This window comes from Silurus meridionalis, chromosome 1 (genome assembly GCF_014805685.1).
Source record: "Silurus meridionalis isolate SWU-2019-XX chromosome 1, ASM1480568v1, whole genome shotgun sequence".
Taxonomy (NCBI): domain Eukaryota; kingdom Metazoa; phylum Chordata; class Actinopteri; order Siluriformes; family Siluridae; genus Silurus; species Silurus meridionalis.
Window position 1 is genome coordinate 10,078,967 of NC_060884.1, and position 23,786 is coordinate 10,102,752.

At 35.4% G+C, this 23,786-nt stretch overlaps 3 protein-coding genes and 1 long non-coding RNA gene across 6 annotated transcripts in view; 2 read left to right on the top strand and 2 right to left on the bottom strand.

Moving 5' to 3' along the window:
- esyt1b (extended synaptotagmin-like protein 1b) overlaps window positions 1-4,925 on the top strand; it is a 45,129-nt gene extending 40,204 nt beyond the window's left edge. Inside the window, exons 48-52 of the mRNA XM_046844640.1 lie at window positions 10-149; window positions 1,081-1,212; window positions 1,430-1,535; window positions 1,621-1,670; window positions 2,534-4,925. Coding sequence (XP_046700596.1) covers window positions 10-149; window positions 1,081-1,212; window positions 1,430-1,535; window positions 1,621-1,670; window positions 2,534-2,558 — 453 coding nt within the window. The 3' untranslated portion in view covers window positions 2,559-4,925. The remainder of the gene's footprint in view (window positions 1-9; window positions 150-1,080; window positions 1,213-1,429; window positions 1,536-1,620; window positions 1,671-2,533) is intronic.
- Window positions 4,926-7,053: 2,128 nt separating this feature from the next.
- On the bottom strand, window positions 7,054-13,129 carry eif6 (eukaryotic translation initiation factor 6). Of its 2 annotated transcripts, none has more exons than XM_046858325.1 (7): window positions 13,011-13,129; window positions 11,622-11,768; window positions 11,432-11,517; window positions 9,822-9,997; window positions 9,407-9,583; window positions 7,525-7,706; window positions 7,054-7,399 (listed from the first exon to the last, which is right to left on the bottom strand). In XM_046858325.1, the coding sequence occupies exons 2-7, from the start codon at window positions 11,726-11,728 to the stop codon at window positions 7,390-7,392; spliced, it is 738 nt and encodes a 245-aa protein (XP_046714281.1). In that variant the 5' UTR covers window positions 11,729-11,768; window positions 13,011-13,129; the 3' UTR covers window positions 7,054-7,389. The 2 variants fall into 2 exon arrangements, with proteins under 2 accessions (XP_046714281.1, XP_046714289.1); XM_046858333.1 differs by lacking the exon at window positions 13,011-13,129 and adding an exon at window positions 12,839-13,002.
- Window positions 13,130-13,262: 133 nt separating this feature from the next.
- Window positions 13,263-15,503, top strand: LOC124391646. 2 transcript variants are annotated; one of them, XR_006927019.1, is made up of 3 exons: window positions 13,263-13,397; window positions 13,622-13,813; window positions 14,958-15,503. It is a non-coding gene; the product is annotated as an uncharacterized LOC124391646 (long non-coding RNA). The 2 variants fall into 2 exon arrangements; XR_006927020.1 differs by having other exon boundaries at window positions 13,686-13,813.
- A 1,201-nt stretch (window positions 15,504-16,704) lies between these two features.
- Window positions 16,705-23,786, bottom strand: part of mmp24 (matrix metallopeptidase 24) — a 38,561-nt gene continuing 31,479 nt past the window's right edge. The window contains exon 9 of the mRNA XM_046856682.1: window positions 16,705-23,223. Coding sequence (XP_046712638.1) covers window positions 22,886-23,223 — 338 coding nt within the window. The 3' untranslated portion in view covers window positions 16,705-22,885. The remainder of the gene's footprint in view (window positions 23,224-23,786) is intronic.

Consider the following 23,786-nt stretch of genomic DNA (forward strand, 5'->3'; position numbering starts at 1 on the left):
TCTATGCAGATCCTGAACTCTAAGATGGCAGCACTAATGGCACTGGGTGCTGGTCCTGTTCTAAGCAATAAACAGATTCCCACCACTGGACAGATCAGAATTTCTCTATCTTATCAAAAGAAACTTGCTGTAAACATCCATGGCTGCAGGTCTATTATTTTCTTTTAAGTGTATTTATTTTTCAAGGTACAATGTATTAATTCAGATTTTATGTGAGACAGTATTTGCAACTTTTCTATAATTATACAAGCACCGGAACATAACTTGTGTGAATGTTGATTATTATGGAATGATAATTCCAAATCACTTAATTTGAGCAATGTAGATAATACACTCCACACGTCTCTAGAATGGGTCATAAGGAGATTTGAGGGTATCACTCTCAAAGCAAAAAGGCAAAAGAAAATATAATTTCAGAAATGAAACTTACAAAGGCATTAAACATTTGTTTTTCCAAGAGTGTCTTATCTCAACTAAAATGTTCTGGAGACACTCATAACTACAACTACACATTTACCAACTAAACCAAATCCCAGTCAAGAAACAATGGTTTCTATGTTTTTCTTAGATGGCATAGTCTTTCCTTTAGTATTTTATCATATTGTGTGGAATTTTTGTGGTGCAATTTTTTTGGTTATTCCATTCCAAAAGAATAATGTCCATTTAAATGGCACATCACATGGAAAAAGTTCAGCCCTGCTTGTCATTGATGTCAAAAGTATAATGTTTATTTATAACTATAACACTATCATTTTAAAACCTATGTATGCTGTTTTATATAAACATATAAGCTAATATAAATGACTAAGTAACCAGTATAAAGTAATCATTTTTACAAATCTAAATAATACAAAAACACTGTAGTTTAACATTTTTCACTAAACCTGAGACAATGTTCTACCTTGTTTAATAAAGTGCATTTTGAAAGTTATTCTAGAAAAAAAAAGGTTTTTTTTTTCTGTTGTACTTGTGTCAAAAACACCACCATAGCAACTACATGGGAGTTTTTATATTGTTAATACAATTGAACTCATTAGAAAAACTTAATGACTTGATGTGTGTGTGGTTTTTTTTTTTTAGAGGACTGGTGACATCATCAAAAGAAGGTATAGACACTTATGTGTCTCTGATTTTGATGCCTGATAAAAGCAAAGCCACAAAGAGAAAGACTGCTGTGAAGAAGAAAGATCTGAACCCTGAGTTTAATGAGAGGTATGGGGTGTGAATGTGTATGAATGTGAGAATATTATAAGGGCAGCTATTTAAATTATTTTGCAATGTTTATGAATGTATATTTCACAGATATTTATTATATATTTTTATTCCGTCCCCAGTCAATACACTCAGTTAAAGATGAAAACCTAAGAGTAGAAGGATGGAGTGACTTACCATTGTGTACATGTTGTGTATTGATTAAACTGTTTTTCAGGTTTGAGTTTGACATGACTATGGAGGATGCGCAACAGCGAGTGCTCAGTGTATGTGTGAAGCACAGTTCGTCCTTCATGAGTCGAGACAAAGATGTCATTGGCCAGGTGAGTCAGCAATAAGTGAATTTAGTGAAACAGATTGCCACTCAATAAATATATTAATATTATATATAACTTTTTATGCTTTTAGGCAGAAATTGATCTGGCACAGATTGACCTTGTATCAGGTGTTACAGAATGGTAAGTTCTGTGATGTGTACATACACTCACATTTTCACAGTATTTTTGTGAAACACGGAATATTTTGGTTAAAAACAGACATGGATCAAGCAATGCGTTTTGGTAGACAAAACCATATTTCAAAAGGCTTGGTATATCAGCAGTGATAAACAGGATGAAACGTTACATTCAGAATGTGAAGTATCATTGAAGCCTGTGTGGAGAGATACAGTATGTGTTCAGCCTGCTTAATTTGTAGCTTGTGTAGTATTCTGTGAACTGGCGTGCAATGCTAGTGAGAGTGTAGATTACCATCATTGTGCCTTGAGTGTGTCTTTGTTACTTTGTAAGCTGGTTGTCTTTTATGTCAAGAAGTAGGAGAGGTGTTTAGGGGTGTTCAGCCAATGGACTTGTGGTGGCTGGAATTAAACAAGACAAATTAAATGAAGAAGCAAGGTGGCAGTGATATGTTACATCCAGCTTTTATGTGACAGTGTTAATGCACTACAGAATTTTTAATAATCTGATATACCATGCATTAGATTTCTGACAAGTTTCCATTGTGACAAATTAATGTCTTATATGGAGAACGTAAATGCTATCCAGGTTCATACCATTGTGCTTCAATTCTGTAATGGGACCATTCCTTTGTGTGTGTTACCTGATTGACAGGGATGGGTACATTCCTTTGATGCTGAACATTAATTCTCAAAGTTTGCAATGCTTGTGTTTAATGCAACTGATAGTGTGTAAAAAAAAGTCAAAACTGTTCATGGTGTGCTATTTAATGTGTAGAACGGATTACAGCTACCAAATATCTTTTTTAATTGTATTGCAACTCTAACTTTTCCTTGTTTTAACATTTTCCTTTATCTCAATGTCAGGTTTGACTTAAAAGACCACAATTAGCTGGAGCGTCTGACCTTCTCTCAGTGGCCAAATCCACTCATCGATTCAACTTTCTACTCAGATGCCTTGCTACAATATTGCTTTCCATTTCCCCTCTTTTATTGCAGCTATGTTTCGGACGCGAGGATTACGAAAATCAATGGTGGAATCAATTTTACTTATGAACAGAGTTTTATTTAAGTTTATTAGCAAGACATAAGTGGGCTTCCAAGAAATGTAATCTATTTACATTGCTGCTTATGCAAACTGGCATAATGATTGTTTGATTATGCAATAATGATAGTTTGAGATGTTACTGTCAGTTTGTTATCAGACATTGGAAATGCCTTTTCGCTTGTCTGTTGGTTGTTTTTGGCCAAGGACTTACGGACATCACTGTGTTTTTCCATTGTACCACTTACTGTTATTAGCATGGACCAGTAAATTTAAAAGAGATCAGTGCAGTACTGTGTAAAACTTGTTAATATATTATAACACTGATGGCTGTTGTGTGCATAGTGGGATACTCACAGCAACATGGGTATTGCAAAGGGGAACGGAAATCCATTTGGAATTTGCAGCTTACAGAGAGCATTTTTCTTATTTCAAGATTAAAGCAAGTTTTCTTTTTTCTTTTTATAATTTTTTTCTTTGGGCTACAAAACTCGTTTATATTGTGCTGCTATAATCACTTTTACTGGCAAATGTTTATGTATTTTGCACATTTTATTCAAGCAAAATCAAATATTGACAGACAAGGCCTTTGAGCTTTGGCCCACTATGAATGTTAATTTTTGCAGACAGAATTAATTAAATTAGTCTAAAAAATGTTTCACAGTCTTCCCTTATAATAATATGATAGTGTGGGTTTTGAATTCCTCCTTTACTAGTGGAATTCCTTCTGAAATCCTGAATTTTGAGGAAATGGGTTTTATGTAATCAACTACTCCACCAATCAACTACTCCATTCCACTCGAGATGTTAAGTTATGGTATTACACTATCTATTTAGATACCTTGCAATTTTATATTACTACATAGTTCAAAGAAAATTAATATCGCAAATCGCCAAGGAAATCTCTTTGTTTATTGCCAAAGGCAGGGGTGTTTATATGTTACATGTGTCTACAATACCCCTTGTGCTGCATATGCCAACTCCTGCAGAGAGCTGAGAAGTTGTTAGTAGAGGGGTTTGATCTGCACCAGAAAAAACATAATTCCAATACAGAGTTTCTAGACTGTGTTATGATTAATGTGTTAGTATTAATAGGAATTAGATTGGCCTTATGTATAAATAAGCTGCACTTCAAAATTTTGGGGTTGTTTCCCTACAAGTTCCTGGAAGATTGAGAACCTGGGTGTACCAAATTGATGTGATTATCAGTGGGTAATGAAACTTTTTTTTTTTTTTTTTTTTGCTAAGAACAAAGTCCAGTTCTCAATATGCAAATCTAAAAAAAATTGAAGATGGTGTGAATAGACCTTTACTGCATTTATTAGAACATATGTTCATGCTTGCACTCAACCTTGGATGGCCTTACCTTTACGTGCAACAAACTGCATATATCCTTGTTGCATTTTTATATTTTGCTAATTATATTTGAGTTAATTTTTTGGGGTTTTCTGTTATGGAATAACAGGAGATATGGAGATGGACTTTGTATTATGTATATGCTATTGTTACTGATGTTAAAATGGTTAAATTTCAGACATACGTGGATAAAAACTAGGGAAGCATATATATTTTTCCAACAATATCGCTTTTTGGCAATAGATCAGGGGCATATTCACGAAGAATCTTTAGGCTAAGGTTTGCTCCATAATCCAAACATTAAGACACAAAGCATATCATAAGAGTCCTCTGGATGACCTTAAATTCAACAAGCTTTAAAAAGGCTTTGTGTTGCTTGTGGGAGTATTTTATATAACAGATTAGGGGAAGTTCCTCCATCTGAACTGAAAACATGTATCAGTCATTAAATCTTCTCTGCATTGCTACGGATGACTGGATTACTGAATAATAATTGAATGTAGAGGAAAACTTATAAATGCAAATCTAAAGATGGAGAAATCTTACTAATAAGAATCTTTGTAAATATGCCATATTTTAGAGTGTATACTTTTCCTATCTGCTAAGTTTTTTCTTTAAGTATTATTATTTTATGATCCAAAACTTGCTTGAATGTAACTGCTACATGAATGAACATGAAAAAGCAAAAACACCAAAGAATTAAATAACACAAACTGTAACACTGTTACTAATAGACTGCATTGTACACAGCTCTGCATTGTTTAATATTCACTCTGCTGGCAAACACTTGAATAATTGCTTGAATATTACCATTCAATACTATTAAAATGCCATTAAAGTTCACATTTATCCACCAAATGGTCTTGCTAGCATTTTTCAATATCATCATTAAGCAAAATACAAATTTTCAGCCTGACATTTTACCCTATTGTAGGAAAAACAATCGCTTATAGGCTAGAAATATTTACATTGCAATATATTGTTACTATACAGGTGCATCTCAATAAATTAGAATTGCATTAAAATGTTAATTTATTTTAGTAATTCATTAGTAATTATTTGTATATTATATAGATTCATCAAACACAGACTGGTATATTTCAAGTGTTTATTTCTTTTAATTTTGATGATTTTGGGTAACAGCTAATGAAAACCCAGAAATCTCAGAAAATTTGAATATTGTAAAAAAAAAGTTCAATGCACCTGCAATGGTTTCCTGAGCTTTTAAATGGTGTCTCAGTCTGGTTCAGGCTACACAATCATGGGGGAAGACTGCTGACTTGACAGTTGCCCAGAAGATGATCATTGACACCCTGCACAGGGAGGGTAAGCCACAAAAGGTGTATCCAAGCACATTAATGGAAAGTTAAATGGAAAGAAATAATGTGGTAAAAAAAAGGTGAAACGAAGCCCATTCAAGAATTTGGGGAGATTCACAAAGAGTAAACTGCGGCTGGAGTCAGTGCTTCAAAAGCCACCACACACAGACGTATCCATGGGCTACAACTGACACATTCCTTGTCAAGCCACTTCTGAACCAGAGACAACGTCTGAGGTGTCTTACCTGGGCAAAGGACAAAAAGGACTGGACTGTTGCTCAGTGGGCCAAAGTCATCTTTTCAGATGAAAGAAAATTTAGCATTTGGAAATCAAGGTCCCAGAATCTGGAAGAAGAGGAAAGGCACAGAATTCAAGTTGCTTGAGGTCTAGTGTAAAGTTTGCACAGTCAGTGGTGTTTTGGGGAGTCGTGTCATCTGCTGGTGTTGGTCCACTGTGTTTTATCAAGTCCAAGGTCAGCACAGCCGTCTATCAGGAGGTTTTAAAGCACTTCATACTTCCCTCTGTTGACCAGCTTTATGGAGATGCTGATTTAATTTTCCAGCAGGATTTGGCACCTGCCCACACTGCCAAAAGCACTAAATGTTGGTTAAATGACCATGGTGTTGGTGCACTTGACTGGCCTGAAAACTCACCAGACCTGAACCCCATAGAGAATTTGTGGTATTGTCAAGAGAAAAATGAAAAACAAAACGAAAAAAAAAATGCAAATGAACTGAAGGCCATTGTTGAAGAAACCTGGGCTTCCATACCACCTCAGCAGTGCTACAAACTGATCACCTTCATGCCACACCAAATTGAGGCAGTAATTAAAGCAAAAGGAGCCCCTACCAAGTATTGAGTACATATACAGTAAATAAACATACTTTCCAAAAGGCCAACAATTAACTAAAAATGTTTTTTTTGATTGCTCTTATGAAGTATTTAAATTCTTTGAGAATGTGAGCCAAAATTTAAAGAAATAAACACTTGAAATATATCAGTCTGTGTGTGATGAATCTATATAATATACGAGTTTCACTTTTTGTATTGAATTACTAAAATAAATCAACTTTTTAATGATATTCTAATTTATTGAGATGCACCTGTATAATTCCAAAGGAACTGCAGTGCTGCATTTAAAAGGTTTGGGGACACTTTCCTACAGCATCTACAGAAGTAAAGAAAAGATTTTATTTAGAATCTAGTAGTGAAAGCAATAACATTCTAAAGTATGATCAATCTGATAGATCAGCATTAGAGTAAATCTGTAATAAAGGTGGGATTGATATTCTTGAAACATTTATAACTATTTCATTTTTTCCATCAACCACCTCTAGTTGATCACATGACAGCAAGTCATTGTGGGCTGCAACTAATGGTTTTCATTTATATAAAAAAAAAACCTATGAATTTATTAAACTACACAATTTTCACGATTATACAGTTTTTGCTCACCGTGATGATGTTCATCCGTGACTTGGGATGCACACTTTTTCCTGCTGCCGGTTGACCCTCCATTTCACAAGCGGCTGTGTTTTATTACAGTCACGCTAAACGCGTAACTTCAGCAGCCCAACTAAACAATAATGGCATTTGTTGTCAATTTCATTATTGATTAGTTGTTGCAGCCCTAAATCATTGGTTAACATATTACCAGTAAACTAGATTCTTTTAATAAACTTTATTGGTTTGTAATGAGGAAATTACAATGTTAAGCAACAATTCTGCAAACATCTGAGGGTTTGTTGACTTTTTTTTTTTTTTTTTTTTTTATGAGACCATGTTATGTACTGACAATGAAAGTGACAAAACATTTCAAGCAATATAGTAAGCTTGCATTTTGTACTTAAGCTTAGATTTACATCAGTTTATACAGTACAAAAGCTGTTAATATCTCTCGAGATGTGACCAAGAAGAGACGTAAATGTTGATCTTGATGGTGAAGTCCACATTCTGGTCTGTATTCAAACCATTTCCAAAGTGTTTTAAACCCATTCCGAATCTATGTGAGACTGGAACAAAAAATGAAAACAAAATGTTTCAATTAGCACTGAGCACAAGTATTACTTTTTGCATGAGGCCATAATTCTAAATGCTAGAATTCATGCAAATAATAAGAACAGGACATGTTTTGTACCTGTCAATGAGCGAGTCCCTCATATTGGTGGCTATGGTGCTTGGTTGAGTCTCACTCAGCCTAAACACACTCTCAATGACGGACAGCTCAGTGCTCGTTGTATCCAAACCACAGAAGGCACACCAGTCGTTCACCACCATCCCAGCAGCAATCACCTCACTGCCACGGTTTACAGTTCCAGCCTAAAACAAGAGCCAAATTAATAATGAGTAGCATTAACCAAAATAAAAACAGATATTTCTATTTAAATAAAAAAGTCACAAAAGTAAATACACCCCTCACATTTCAGCAACCATTTTAGTATACATAAGGGACAATACTATTTAATATGAAACTTGGATATATTTTAGTCAGCTTGTGTAGCAGTACAGATTTACTGTCCTCTGAAAATAACTCAACATGCAGTCATTAGTCAAAATAACTGCCAACAAAAGTGAGAACACCCTAAGTGATAACCGCTGTATGTCGTTTAACTGTGCAAAGCCACATGTCTTATTCATCATGTTTATGTTTTTGTCTGTTTGACAGGACCATACAAATTTGTGTATCTTGTATTAGAGCAGTTAAAATTTGGTGCTTTGAGTAATTCTCTCATACTGACCACTGGATGCTCAACATGGCACCTCATGAAGAAGAACTCTGAGGATTTGAGAATTAGAAGTGATGGCCCTATGCTATAAGAAGATCTTTATCACCTTGAAACTGAGTGACAGTACAGTGGCCAGTGTCATACAGAGGATTTCCAAGATATGTTCCACTTGGATCAGGCTTCGGAAGGGTCAATCGTGCGTCATGTGCAGATGCGGTCTTAAAAAACAGACATGAGTGCTGCCAGCATTGCTTTGGAGGTTGCAGAAGCAGAAGGTCTGCTTGTCAGTGTTCAGACTATACGCCACACTGCAATAAGTCGGTTTGCGTGGCCGTCATCCCAGAAGGAAGCCTCTTCTGAAGCTGGCTCACTAGAAACCTGCAAACAGTTTGCTGAAGACAACCAGTCCAAGATCATGAATTACTGAAAGTATTTCCTGTGTTCTGATGACACGAAGATAAACTTGTGTGGCTCAGATGATGTCCAGCATGTGTGAGGAGTACCAAGAAAATTGTGTCTTGCCTACAGTCAAGCATGGCGGTGGTAGCATCATGATCTGGGGCTGCATGAGTGCTGCTGGTACTGGGGAGCTGTGGTTCATTGAGTTGAAACATAGATTTCAACATGTACTGTGACATTCTAAAGGAGAAAATTAAGCCCTCCCTCCAGAAACTGAATGGCAGTTTTCCAACATAATAATGACCCCAAACACACCGCCAAGATGACAACTGCCTTGCTGAGGGTGACTGAGTGGCCGAGTAAGTCTCTGGCAACCTCAAGTGGAAGGTGGGGAAGCGCCATGTGTCTAATACTCAGCAGCTCAGTGATGTCATTATAGAGAAGTGGAAGAGGATCCCAGCAACAACCTGTGCAGCTCTGGTGAATTCCATGCACAGGAGGATTGAGGCAGTGATTGATAAATGGTGCTCACTCAAAATATTGACACTTTTGACACAGTTCTGACATGTTCACTTAGGGTGTACTCACTTTTGTTGGCAGTTATTTTGACAATAAAGGCTGTATGTTGAGTTCTTTTCAGAAGACAGTAAATCTGTACTGCTATAGAGACAGCACATTGACTAAAATATATCCAATTTTCATTTCTAATGTATTGTCCCTTGAGAAGATCTGCTAAAATGGTTGCTGAAATGTGCTGAAATGTGTGAGGCACTACATATAAAAGCTACAAATGCAAAATCGACTCAATATTTGTAAATATGCATTGAGGACAATGTAACAGAAAAACACAGTGTATGAATTAGATATGTGAGTTTGAGAAAGCTATTTACTCACAACTAGAGGCACTTGCAGAAGTGATGAGAGCTCATCTTGATCTTCAATAGAGGTTTTTGGGTGTACAAGGCCTCCCTGGTTACTGAAGGCACAGTAACTACCCACAAGCACCTGCTCAGCCACTGTCTGCCTGAACACCTCCACTTTAAGAGTGTCAGCCAATATCTCTTCTGTCTCCTGTGTAGCACAGTAGGCGTTAATCGCACTGGGAAATATGTCACAGCACACCAAATTTAATTAAATACCCACAATGTTGGTCAGTAAGTAGAAAATATGACAATTACTTATAACACATATCAACAAGTTATAGTAAAAACTAAAATCTTATGGAGGTTTTCCATACGCAAATTCTGAACAATATCAAACAAGTATTGATTCATTTTTTTTAGTCTTTAAGCTCAAAAATGATTCTGACCCTGTCAAGGTCTGGGTGAACCAGAGCCACATAGTCATTACAAGCGACAACATTTCCAAGAGCAGACAGTCGCTCCTCCACTCTCTGAATGCGCACAGCTTCTGGCAAGCTGTTCCTCATGTGCTGCAGCTCCTGATCTGTCGTGTTGTTGGGCACGAGGAGTCCATGCCGGTTTCCTAGAAAGAAAAGATTTCCAGCAAAAATCAGGGCACAGATAAACATGAATTCAGTTTAAACATTTGCTGGTAATTAAATTCCAAAAATAAGCAATGGAGATGTCTGGGTCAGAATAATTAACACCACAAGTGTAATCTAAAGACTGGGCATGATTTTTTTCTGGGGAAAAAATGCTCAGTATAGTCCTATACATGCAAATGTATTAATTTTATACCTCATGGAACATTACCAAACATCACAAAACTTGGTCATTGTGTAGTAGTTATGACCTAAACGATTCTGGTGTAACTAAATTGTATTACAAAAATGTAAAGTTTTTATACTAACGCTTTTGTTATTCACAGCCGTCCCAGATAAGGGATGTTATGAGATGAGATGATTATCACAGCACTGAAGGGGGATTGGATGGTCAAAAAATGTATTGAATGTCAGGTACTTTAGCCATGTACAGATCGTTTCAGAGTTGCGATTCTTTGACTTACGATTTTCGATTCTTATAATGATGGTAGCAATATGACAAATTTTTTAATAAATAAATGAATAATTACATTTTGTCTGTAAGTCTTTGATAGGCAAACACGTGTCTACTGTATAACTTATGCAGTGATCACATCAAGTATTATATTGGGGGAATAGTATGATCTCCGTGACTAACCATGTCATGGTTATTGGTGCCAGATGAAGTTTAGATAAGATCACCACATAAATGTGCAGGTATCCCTGATAAAGTGAAGGTGAGTGTATACCCACTTCAGATTTTTTACATTGATTAGATCATAAATTACATAGGCTGCAATCATCAAGGCAATTATGAAAACTTTTATGAAAGTGTTCCAGGCAAATCCCAGTTAAGAGAATCATTTAGAACACCTGCCTAAAACACTCAGTGCTGCTGAGGTATGACTCTACATAAACAGCCTACGGATACATGAGATTATTATGGAGTGGTGAGCTCAAGAATCATAAAGATGTTTAAGGTCTATAATTTATAACAGTTTTCTACAATGGCTTAAGCCATAAACACTTCATGCATTCAAGTGTTCATCAGTGAAATGTTAGGATGAAATTATAATGAAATGGACATTTGGGGGTCACCCGGATGAGGATGTGTTCTCTTGAGTAGGGTTCCTAAGAAGGTTGCTTCTCATCTTATCTCCTTTTTATAAGTCACCACTGGCTTACTCAATAGGGGTAAACTTGGAGACTAACTTATGAAAATGTCCATTTTCCATTTGTGTGCTATAAAAAATAAATCTGAATTGCATTTCATTATACAACCAGGTTTGACTGAATAGGACATACAGAAGACAGCAATTCTCTGAAAATGCCAAAGCAGGGACAATATTTTCCACAAGAAATATCTGTATTCATTTACACTATTTACCAGCAAAAACAGCAGATGTCTAATGTCAGTGATAAAGTTCCAAACCTACCCACACACATCCTTCCTATGATCCGGCATCCTGCTATAGACGCATGCACCACTGGGATTGTTTCTGAAAGCTCGCCTTCAAAGACACTGTAAAGATTTATCTCCATTTACTTCCAACACAGACTTAAGTGCAACACCTATGTTACAATTTGAATTACATGTAGCCATTTACTGACTGACACAGAACTTACCTGTAGAAGTTTTCTGAGCCTCCGATTGCCACTAAGCAGTATGTGTTGGTGAGTTTGGCAAAGCAACCAATTTCATTGTTCTTCTCAAAGGATGCTCTGACTGCCATTTTTGAGTGAGAACTGCAACCGGATCAATCTGACCAGAAACTGTGGAACAGTGTGGTTGGTAAGTAAAAATAAAACCTTCTAACTGTACTTAACAATTAACCAGAAAACTGCATAGCTACTGTCAAAACGCAACCATAATGATATGAAGGTCTTTGTTATTTCTCATGCTATATGCTCTCTCATGCATATGGGGACCACAATACTCAAACTTTACAAACAGAACAAGAACGTCTAATCTTTTACAAATGCTGGTCTCTAAAAAAATCTTTATTTTAAAGAAATAAATAGAATACATAGCAATGTGTAGTGAATGCTTCAAATCATGATGTTCTGTAGCTGATACATATACAATACATACCTACATATATACACACACACACATATGCATTTGTATATTAATATATATATATATATATATATATATATATATATATATATATATATATGAGAGAGAGAGAGAGAGAGAGAGAGAGAGAGATAGATAGAGAGAGAGAGAGAGAGAGAGAGAGAACTGAAAAATACTAGCCCAATTTCTAGTTGCTTTCATAAGTAACCATTGTGGTGTTGAAGTAATTAAAGATGAATATATACAACCCTAATTCAGAAAGATCTGCTGTGTAAAATAAAAATAAAAAATAAAAAACAAATCTGAAAACATTTGTATTTTAAAACTGAGAATTTTTTCCATAAAATATTATTTTACAGAGGAATAGGGCAATTTTGAATTTGATGGCTACAACATATCTCAAATAGCAAAGCTTTTCCTGAAAAAGATATAAACTCTAAAGCTCCAAAACTCTTTCAGTATTGATGGTGTCTTTCCAGATGTGCAAGCTGTTTATTCCATAGGCACTAAAGCATGTTGGAGATGCAGGTTTTGAATCAAGCGCTAAAAAGCCGAATGGTCCCCCATCTGCTCTTTAGTCTGGAGACAGTGTTCACGGTTTCTAAACTGTCCATAGATTTGTTTGAGAGAGAGACACACACACTATATCTTATATATACATATATACTGTATAGTTTCTGAGCAGACTGTCAGAAAGACTGGTTTTAATTTCGTCTTTGTCAGTCGGTATTTTGATTCAGATTTTGATGAAACGCAAACTCACAAGTAATTCGCAAGTAGCCAGCAAGCTAACGGGTCGGGAAACTATTGCCTTTAGCGGTTGTTCCAAACGTTTTCTTATAATTGCTTGTGGCGCCTCATATACACAGACTTTCACAGACTTGCGTGTAGATAAAAAAAAATACGTTTTTAATTCTTTTTTTAATTATATTTACCACACAGCGCCCGGATCTTCGTGAAAATCGTGGACTCTTGTGACCCACGTGTTCACTTCCGCAACAACCCCCTTTACGTAACCACGTTCGGGGGATTCAATGCAATGTTGCCAGATCCGCTGTTTTCAATGGCGTTGGGTTTACTTTCCACAACTACTGTGTTTTGTCTCATATATATTTCGTTTTTGTGACAATAGCTGTAATACTACAACATACTTACTTGGCTTAATAACTATGTATACCCTTTTTATATGCTAATGGACTACTATTGATTGGCCATTAATTTGCCTGGGACTCACTGGCTGAATATTCTCAGGCGTGGCAACCCTGCCTACGCATCCCGCAGTGAATGATGGGATATGTTCCTGTTTTGTCGTAATGACCAAGGTATGTTGTTATTTCTTTAGTCAACCAAAGAAACAAAATATTTACTCACGAGTTTGCCTTAGGACAAGGCTTAAAGCATTATTATTGTTAATTCTTTACTCATATTAGATTAAATCGTGTTTGTGATTTAATTTTATTATATCTTGTTTCACTGGTTACATTAAATGAATATAATGCTTGAATATAATTACCCCCCCCCCCTCCACAAAAAAACCCCCACACAGCAACCGCACCACTACCACCATAGCAACCACTCATCATAGTGACGCTGATTTGTCAACCAATCAGGTTGAAAGGGTCGTATGACGTCATTTGTAAGTCATTGATTAGCTCACTAGATGTTCAACGAGCGTCACTGCAGCAGCGCGGTTTCTGCCTGGAAACACAGCGAGCGAACCGGAGAGGGTGATCAAGACGTAAGTAAGTGTGTGTGTGTGTGTGTGTGTGTGTGTGTGTGTGTGTGTGTGTGTGTGTGAGAGAGAGAGAGAGAGAGAGATGCACCCAGGCTACTTGTATACTTCTCATGTGTAATTATGGTTATAAAATCAAGTCAGTACAGTAATTGAATCTGTGACTTGATAAGACCGTTTTTGAAAATAAACATGTACTATAATTGGCAATGGACTGATATTTATTATTAGTTTTCTCCACATGGGGGTGACACTGAGAATTATAGAGGTCAAGTCTTTACTCTCCCCATTTCAACTACAAATATTGCCATATCTTACAGCTTATTAGATCATTTAATCTAAAATCTTTAAAAATTAATTTGTTTTTGTATAGTGCTTTAAATGATGGCTATTGTCCCAAAGCAGCTCTAAAGAGATAAACAGGTTATAAAATTAGTCAGTAGGAGTAAGACAGAGTACATGTGTGTGAATGAGAGGGAGGGCAGTGGAGTGGTGCGGTTGCAGGGAGAAGAGGTGGAGAAGGTGGAGGAGTTCAGGTACCTGGTGTCAACAGTGCACAGTAATGGAGAGTGTGTTAGAGAAGTGAAGAAAAGAGTGCTGTGGTGAGACCTGCGATGTTGTATGGTTTAGAGACAGTGGCATTGAGTAAAAGACAGGAGGTGGAGCTGGAGGTAGCAGATCTGAAGATGTTGAGGTTTTCATTAGGAGTGATGAGGATGGACAGGATTAGAAATGAGTTTATTAGAGGGACAGCGCATATAGGAAGATTTATAGACAAGGTGAGGGAGGCGAGATTGAGATGGTTGGGACATGTGCAGAGGAAGGTTATGGGGTATATTGGTAGGAGAATGCTGAGGATGGAGGAAAGAGTAAGAGCAAGGAAGAGGTTTATGGATGTGGTGAAGGAAGACATGCAGGTAGTTGGTAGGGGACGGGGACGGGGGGGGACCCCTAAAGGAAGCATCCTAAGGAAGAACTCCCTGTGATGGTATGAGGATTCAAAAAGGAACCAATTCTCATTTGGGTGGCATTGAATATCTATTCATTATAGTTCTATCATTGTTAAGGGGTGCTTAAACATTGTAACTGTTGATGTTAATTTCTAACCAAATCTTCACAGAATCTAACGCTCAGATCTCTTCTTTTGCAGTCATGGATAAAAGTTCCAGTCCCTCAGATAAGGAGAACAGTAAGGAGAATCAGTGCTGTCCGTCATCCCAAGGAAATGAAGCAAAAGTCACGGATCTGAAAAAAGAAGTCACGGATCTAAAAAAAGAAGTCACAGATCTGAAAAAAGAAACCAGCAGTAATTCAGAGGGAGAAGCAACTGAACTTCCTCAGTGCAAAATGGGTTGCAAGAAAGTAGATGACATGAGCTTCATGATATCATGTACAAACTGGTACTAAGGGCATGTGATATATGATCACTACAGTGTGTGGTGCAGTGATGTTCATCAGTAAAGTAAATGTATTATACTGTGTAAATGTAATGGGAATATTCTAACTTTGGCATCCTGTATCCTCCACAATGCCATCTGAATAACTGCTGATTGTGAATATAATGCAATCTAATTAAGAGAAATGTAGCATAATTTAGTTCTTCAGATTTTCCAGCTCTGTCATGTTCTAATATGTCTATTCTGCTCATTTAAATAAATCTCCAATGCTTCGAAATAAATGAAAAATGACATCCTCATGGTTCTCATCTCAGAACTTTCTGGTTGACTGTGTTGTATAGCTGCTCGACATGAATCAATTTTGTGTTCCAAATTTTTGTTTCCACTACACTGGAATTCTTAATATGACATTTTGTTGAGATGTATTTGCCAACAGAAAAAGCTGACTTATCATTTTTACTTGAATTCATGGTCACTGTATATGTGGTAACATCCCTCTTTGTGAGACAGGAGCAGACCCTGTTGAAGTCTTCTGCTACTGGAGGCCGTTAATTTGTTGTGCATTTGGAGAAGTTCTTTTGATCACCATGGTTGTAATGGATAATTATTTGAGTTATCTGCATGTTTTGCTGATTTATTACGCATTATCAGGCATTGTGTTGCTGACATGTGATTGGCTGTTGTGTGACAATGTGATATGTGCAGGTGTTCCTCTTAAATTGGTTGGTGTGTTACAATGTGATCCATAGTTGATAATCAGAATTTCAGGACACACAAAGCTTATTTTAGTGACTTCTTGTAAATAGTAGAGAATTTAGCCATAAATACAAGTTTTATGTGTATAGCACTTGTACTAATGAACATATTAACCAAAGCAGCTTTACAACCAAAGCAGCTTTACATAGATACATAGGCTATAAAAATATGAATTTATATGATAGTGCCTATAAGTTTGATGAAGCCCATAATTTGATCTCTTATAAGTTTATCCCTAATGCGCAAATCAGTGTTGACAGTGGCAAGGAAAACTCCCAGAGATACTAGAAATCCTTAATTCAAAAGGGAACCCATCCTCATCTGGGTGGCAGCCATTGTCCATTTTCAATTTAGTTTTATTTGTATATTGGTTTTTAAAAATGGACAATGTCTCAAGGCAACTTTACAGAAATAAGTCATAAATTAGTTCCTCTCTGAGATGGTTTGAGGAAGAAACCTTGAGAAGAACCAGACTGAAAAGGAAACCCGAAATATATATATATATATATATATATATATATATATATATATATATATATATATATATATATATATATATATTACATACAGTGGTGTGTTTTTTTTTGCATGTATTTCAGATCAAACAAATTCAAATATTGGTAAAAGTGAATATTTGAATTAGTTTGATGATCAACTAAGTATTTCTAAAGCACTGCAAATTCACATGTAATTACACATAACAAGCAACATCATGTATAGAAGAAAGTATTCAGTGACAATTACTGATCATTTTTGCTTTTATTGAAATTTTGTTAATAAGACATGGAGATGATGTTAGATACACCTTATAGAACTTCAAATCAAACAAAAACAGATTAATCTTGCAAATGAAGCTTAAATAGTGTTCGATCAAGACTATTTAAAATGTCAGTCATTGATAGGAATGACATCCTTGTATACGATGCGTAAAATTATGTGCTACTCTTAAAGAGTGAGAGAAAACAAAATACAAAAGTCCTCTGTTAACTGTTGTATTTACATGATCCATGCATGAGGCTGAGCAACAATGACCCAGAAATAAGACAATATCAAAAAGCCGTACAGACAGATTCTCTGTTGTTTGGTCTAAATAACAATTTTTTTTGTCATAAATTCATTCAATAAAGCAAATGTATATGTACATTAAATACACTGATACTTAAAAAAAAATCTAACAAATAACTTTAAAGCTTCATCAGATAAAATTTCAGTTATAATTAATCCTTTTGTAGACAAAGAACATAAATCAATTAGTGTAAAGTTCTAAACAAGCTCTGATATGTTTGTTCGCCCTCTTTGTTTATTGTTAGTCTCTTAAAAGGAGTACAGAAACTAAAGGCAACAGCAGGTAGAGGTTAAGAGTGGCTGTCATCCAGTGTCACCATCACACCATAAAATGAGGCAATATCAGCAGAGAATATTCATATCCCCACTTTTTGTTTGACTTCCCAGAACTATCCTGTATTGGCATGGCTTCACCTTTACTTAAAACTAACTTTTCTATAGAAATTATAGATACATTAAGAAATTCCTTTCATAAAAATGATATTTCAAAGTCATCATTAGAATCTCCAGTGGTGCTTTCAGAACCATTCTAGCAGCAGGACCAAGAGTAGCACAGAAGTAGGCATGGGGGCATTAATGAACATTTAAACCTTATTATGAATCCAACTATCAGTCATATTTATACAGTCAAATTGCATGTGTGTAAGATTTTTGAGAAAATAAAATTTGGTCAATTTTAAAATAGAGTTGTAAGTAAATCACACAAAGTTTAACAACTATGTTTGACCTCCTCTTCCTCTGTTTGTAGGAAATACTTTGGAGGTGATTATAACTCTAACTCTGAGCTGAGTAAGTAGTAAGCAGTGTTTATTAAATAAGCCATAGACCATAAATGTGACCATAAAATGAATTTGAATGTTCTAAAAATATATTTGATTAAATATACTTTAAATTAGATATAAATTGCAGAACAAGCAGCCATTTAGGATTTGCAATTAATTTACCTATAGGCTACAATAAGTAAGAAATAAAACACTGGACGATTGCATTAAACTACTTACTTATGAATTGTTTTCCTATAGCAGCACTCACTTTCAGGATTTAATCCTCTTCTACTACAGTGCTTTCTCACAATTATTGTTTTTAGTTATCCCTCATCCACTCATCAACTTCTCATCAATCCCTCAATCCCTCATCAACTTCTCATTTCCTTACTTTCTTGAATTAATGGTGAAGGATAATAAAGCAAAACGTTTCAAGTCAAGTCAAGAGACTTGCCATGTTGTTACCATGTTAGTGAAAAACGAAAAAATCGTCCGTCAGGAACAGAACTAATTGCTACATTCCAAAAGCAGCACTGAATTTACTACAATAATATTTTTTTCCAACCTTTTTCAATGACTATATGCTTTCTTTTCAAAATGGATTTAAAAAAGAAAGCATATAGTCATTGAAAAATGTATACTATAAGTATACTATATCCTTTTGAACTATATTAGTCCTTTTGACTATATACACTATACAATTCCTTTCAAAAGAAATGTAATTATAGAATGAATAATGTATTTTTAATGTTTTATTATAAACCTGTTTTATACAGTCAGAGCTGCTGTAAAATTTATCAACACCTCTTGACCAATCAGAATTAAGTATATAACAGCTTTGTGAAATAACATTAAATTAATCAGCCCATTAAATATTTTTTTTTTCTTTCTTCCTAACTATTAAACCTATCATAAATTACCCCATACATAAGATTGTCTTATGATTTTTATTTATCAGCCTCAAATATTTATTTAACCAGTATATTGGATTGGAATAGAGGACATGGATATCAAGTAGTATATGAGAAATAAATAATTTCATGCAATTCTCTCTCACTCTCTCGTCAGATAGAGATAGATAATTTCTTCATCATATATTAGGATTTTTTTTATGTCCTAATGTTCATAATGGAATGACCATGTATGTGTTCTCTTGTCCTTCTTCAATCAGAATATTCCTCTTATAGTTATGTCTTCACTCCGTAACCACTTCATAATCAACTGAATCAATCCCAGGGATTTATTCATGTGTATATATACAAAGTACCTAGAGATTTTATAAAAGTATGTGAAAAATTCGAGACTCACTTCTGTCCTACAGCTCTGCACGCAATTGGCCTTTTGTCTTTTTATTCTTTAAACCTTATGCCAGTTGATCAGATAATTCAAAGTGGAGGAAGACAGTCAGCACAGTGTGTTCCATTTAAATTAATCCCATCCTGTACTTCCTGTAACTATAATATAGAACCCCCTCCTTGCCACATTGCAGACTGGCACTGCCAGGTGCTCGATTCAAACTTTCATCGGCAAGACAGTATGTCATTACTGAGCTCGTACTGTTCGTTTATCCACAGAAAAATTGCTCAGAATGTAAATTTAAAAAAGCAAGAAAATATGTGATAGAGAGACCGAGGCCTCCTAAGAGTAGAGAACGAAAACAATGTTTCGGTAATCATGCTCATCATCATTTACATTAAATGATGCAAAGTAAATTCAACTAAAATAGTTTTTGTAATTCATTGAATAAACTAAGCCATGACAAAGTTTAAGACGTGGCACCATGTCTTTATGTAGGCCTAGACGCTGTCTTAAGGCAAACAAAGCAACAAAAAAAATAATCAACAGTGGAGATGTTTGGAAGACAAGAACACAGGAAAACATTTCTCCCAGAAATATCTAACGTTAAAAGAATGTGTAGAACACAAAAACCTTTTTACCATTTATCAGATGCTTTTCCCTAAAGGGTCAAGGGGTATGAACCTTGTTTTCTCACTTGCAATCTTGGAAACTGTATTCAAAACCTTCCAGATTGTGTAACCTTTTATACAGAGCTTGGACTTTAAGAGAACATCCATATTAACAAACATACATAAGCTGTATAACAACCTTCAATTGCCCAATTCTAATATGGTACCAATACACCAGCTGTGGAGGCATAATGCACGTTAATGCTGTAACTAGACAACTAGACTATATACCAATAGTTACATTGAACCTGGGTGGAAAAAATTGCACCCAAAGACAGAATAAATATGAAGCCTCACACGCTATATTCATCCCTCAATTAACCAAGAACGTATAAACCGAGTTTTATATGTATATTATGTGGGAGAAATAAAAAGCAACTAGAGTGGCACAAAAGTAGACCAAAGAATGGCCAGCATCTAGATAATGTTACCATAGTGGTCATCATGTATATTGAAAAGGGCAGTTAGCTTTTCATCCATATGTATTTAGCTGCCCTGTGACATAGCATGAGCCACATAGAAAAAAACAAAAAAGAAAAAGTGTTTTAAGGGAAGCATGCACTGATCTTTTTCTGGTTGGTTGCTTTTGCGTGAAAACTAAAACTGGAAGAATATGGGTTAAAATATTTAAAAAAGAAACAATGAAAGAAAAGTACTTTTTCATTGTTAAAAATGGCTGTGGTCATATTTTTTAAAAGACCTCCATTTTGTCTAGGCTTGTAAGAGATTTAAAAAAAAAACGAGGTATTTCATTTACTGGGTTTTTAACATGCCAGTTTGCCAATACATACTGCTTTTTTCATGCTTGATATCATTCTTAAAGAATTATTGTAAGAGATGAAACAGAAACCCCAGTAAGACATATTCCAATAAAATCTTCATGTGTTGCCCTTTCAGAGTAACACGCACCAAAATTACCCAACTAAAACAAAACAATGCAAAATGTACAATAAGCAGAAGCTCATTCATTCCTCTTCAGTAACCTGCTTAAACCTCACACACATTCATACAATCATTCACATCTAGGGGCAATTTAGTGTAGCCTGTATATCAAATGGCAGCTAGACCTGGTTAACAACATTTTACTATTTTACAGGATTTAAAGCTTCCTAAAAGTGGCCTTAGGACTTCTGAAAAAAGTAACATAAAATTAGGTGAATGTAGATTACTTAGGATTAAAGTTTTATAGCACTGCAGAACTACTGCACTGCTGGTTACAATGACCAATTAATGTAGTTACTTCACACATAAAATGATAGAACTGAGCAGGAATGAACAAACCCAAAATATACACATTCTTAAAATGATTAACATGATCACCACAACCCATACTTCCCAGTTTGTTATGCAGTTGCAGTACAGTCAGTACCACATGCAAAATCCAGCATATTTGAAAAATAATTCTGCAATGTCTGCCTGTCACATTAAAAACTGGCCTGTTAGCCACTAAAATGTTTCAGGCCAAACAAATTTGCATATTCGTCAGGGGAGGTGCATTGCTGATATGATGTGACACCAACCGGTACATCAGTGAAAAACAAATCTATAAAATCTATAAAAACTCACCCAAAAGGGCACATAATAGTGCCTGTGCACTGCACTCAGATATAAGAAATAGTGGTGGCTTAGGACATCAGAATGGTTTTGAAGATGAATAATTGCTAATATTTAGCATCAATGATTAATATATGTACAATAGGCTGACTGATCTATGGCATGCCACATTAGCAAACATTTTAAAACTATAAACAAATGTGAAAACAGACTGCAGAAAACACACTCTGTGTCAAAGAGCTAACATAATAGTTTTATGTAACAGGAAGGAATTATAGGCATAGAAGAGTTTTCTTGAATTTTTCATGAAATGTTTTTGATTTTTTGTTATGCCTCCTCACTACACACACACAAAAAAAAATCTCAACCTCAAGCAATACTGTACTTGTTCCTTTATGATACAACATAAAACTCTCTCTCCTGGAACTTACAGTGGGGTCCAAACATTTAAGACTACTATACTGATTTTACTCAGCATTACTTTCTTATTTAAATCAATAACTCTCAAAACAAATTATATTACTGTCCACAACATTAATGAAAAGTATATAATAATTGCATGAGTCTCAGAGTTTCTTGGTAGTTAGTAGGCCCCCTTTGTGCTTTGATTGGTGTGCACTTGAAATGGCATGGACTCCACAAATGTGTGCAAAATCTTATACTCCATGTAAAATCCAAAAAGTTTTAAACATGTTATAGTAGAAGAGCTTACACATGAAGAAAATGTTATCTTTTGCACAAATTAATGAACTGTCACACATTTGTTCCCATTTAAATAAGGGCCTAGAAGCAGTGAATATTAAATATTCACCATAATGTGTTAACATTTATAGTCTAAAATAGACATTTGACAATGTTAAATAAAAAAAAACAAAAAACAATAAAATATAAGAAAAGAAATGTAGTCTCTAATTTTTGGACCCCACTATAAATATACTAATACAATGTTAATGCTTTTGTAATGCTTTAAAAAGTCAGATGTCCAAGATATGATAAAAGACTATAAGATACACACATCCACCTTTTGTATTCTTTTCAACAGCCTTTCTACCTATGGTGTTATTCAAGTCTTAACAAAGAACCACATTTAGTTGTTTTTCAGACATATTCTTTCAACAATTCTTTAAATTCCTGTACAGGTCCAGTGTTGAGCACTTATATAGGACATATATTTGCTGGCAGCTGACCATTGTTCCTCTTGTGTTCCTCGACATACGATGGTAGGAATGCACTGTGGTGGTCCTCAGACTCCCAGGTTGTAAGAGAATAGGAAAGGGGATTTTACAGTAGCAGTGTACAATGGTTAAGCTCTTGTCCCTGCAATCCACCATTTAGTTAAAGCCTAGCAAACCAGTGCTTTTGGCTCTGTTTCTTTTTTTATTTTAAAGATCTTTTAGATTTGAGTGTCAAAGTTTAGTTCCAGATGGAAAGACATAGACTCAACAACGTTTCAATCCTAACCTCTCGCATTACAATGCAGTAAACAGGCACTGGTTTTGTAGGTGCTTCTGAACATTGTCATGGTAGCCCTCGCTAACAATTTTAGTGTTTAACTTTGCAGTGTCCCCAAGTCTGTCATACCCATTCCTGCACTGGTTGTTTGTAGTAGGTCACAGGCTGAGGGACACTTTTGTTCTTAAACTGGAAGATGGTGTAAACAAGGACCAAGATGCACAAAGACAGAATGCATGGGATTACCACAGCAATAGCATTAACGTTGCTTGGCACATCATTTATGGCAACCATGATGTCGACATCGTCATGCGGGAGATGTCTGTCCTTGTTCTTCTCCATTTCTGTTTGGTCACAACCCATCCAATCCTTAAGAATGGACTTTGGGTAGCCAGGTTCCACTGTAAGCTTCTGGTTGTCAAACTTCCAGTAGTCCTTTCCTTTGTAAAAGTAAGTGTGAACTGGATAAAAGATAAAAAAATAACAATAAGAGGTAGATCAGATTCAGAAAAAAAAGCTGAATTAAAATCATAATGTATGTGCACTTCTGGGCAAAGAAATGAGGTCAAGCTTGAATGTCTGCTAGTTCAGTGGTCCCCAACCTTTTTTGTGCCAAGGGCCGGATTAATGTCTGACAATATTTTAACAGACCGGCCTTTAAGGTGTGGCGAATAAATACAACAAAATAAAATGAAACGACCGACATTAAAACTGGTATTTTCTAAATATAATAATAATCGTGAATCCACTCTGTTGTATTTTTGTTAATTTTGCTAGCTTGGGGGTTTTAATTTAGCGGTGGGGACCACTGTGCTAGTTTACCCACATGTCAAACTTTAAAAGCAAGTGAAGCTAAGTTCCTGACAAATTATTTGTTGTTAAGACTATTAAAACCTTAAAATTTTAGGCTAAAATATTTTATCTATTCTGTAAAACAATCACACAAAAACCTGCATGTAACCAATGGATATTTCACTTAAGCTTTTTAACCATTTAACCTTTTATTTAGTTTTATCAAACAAAC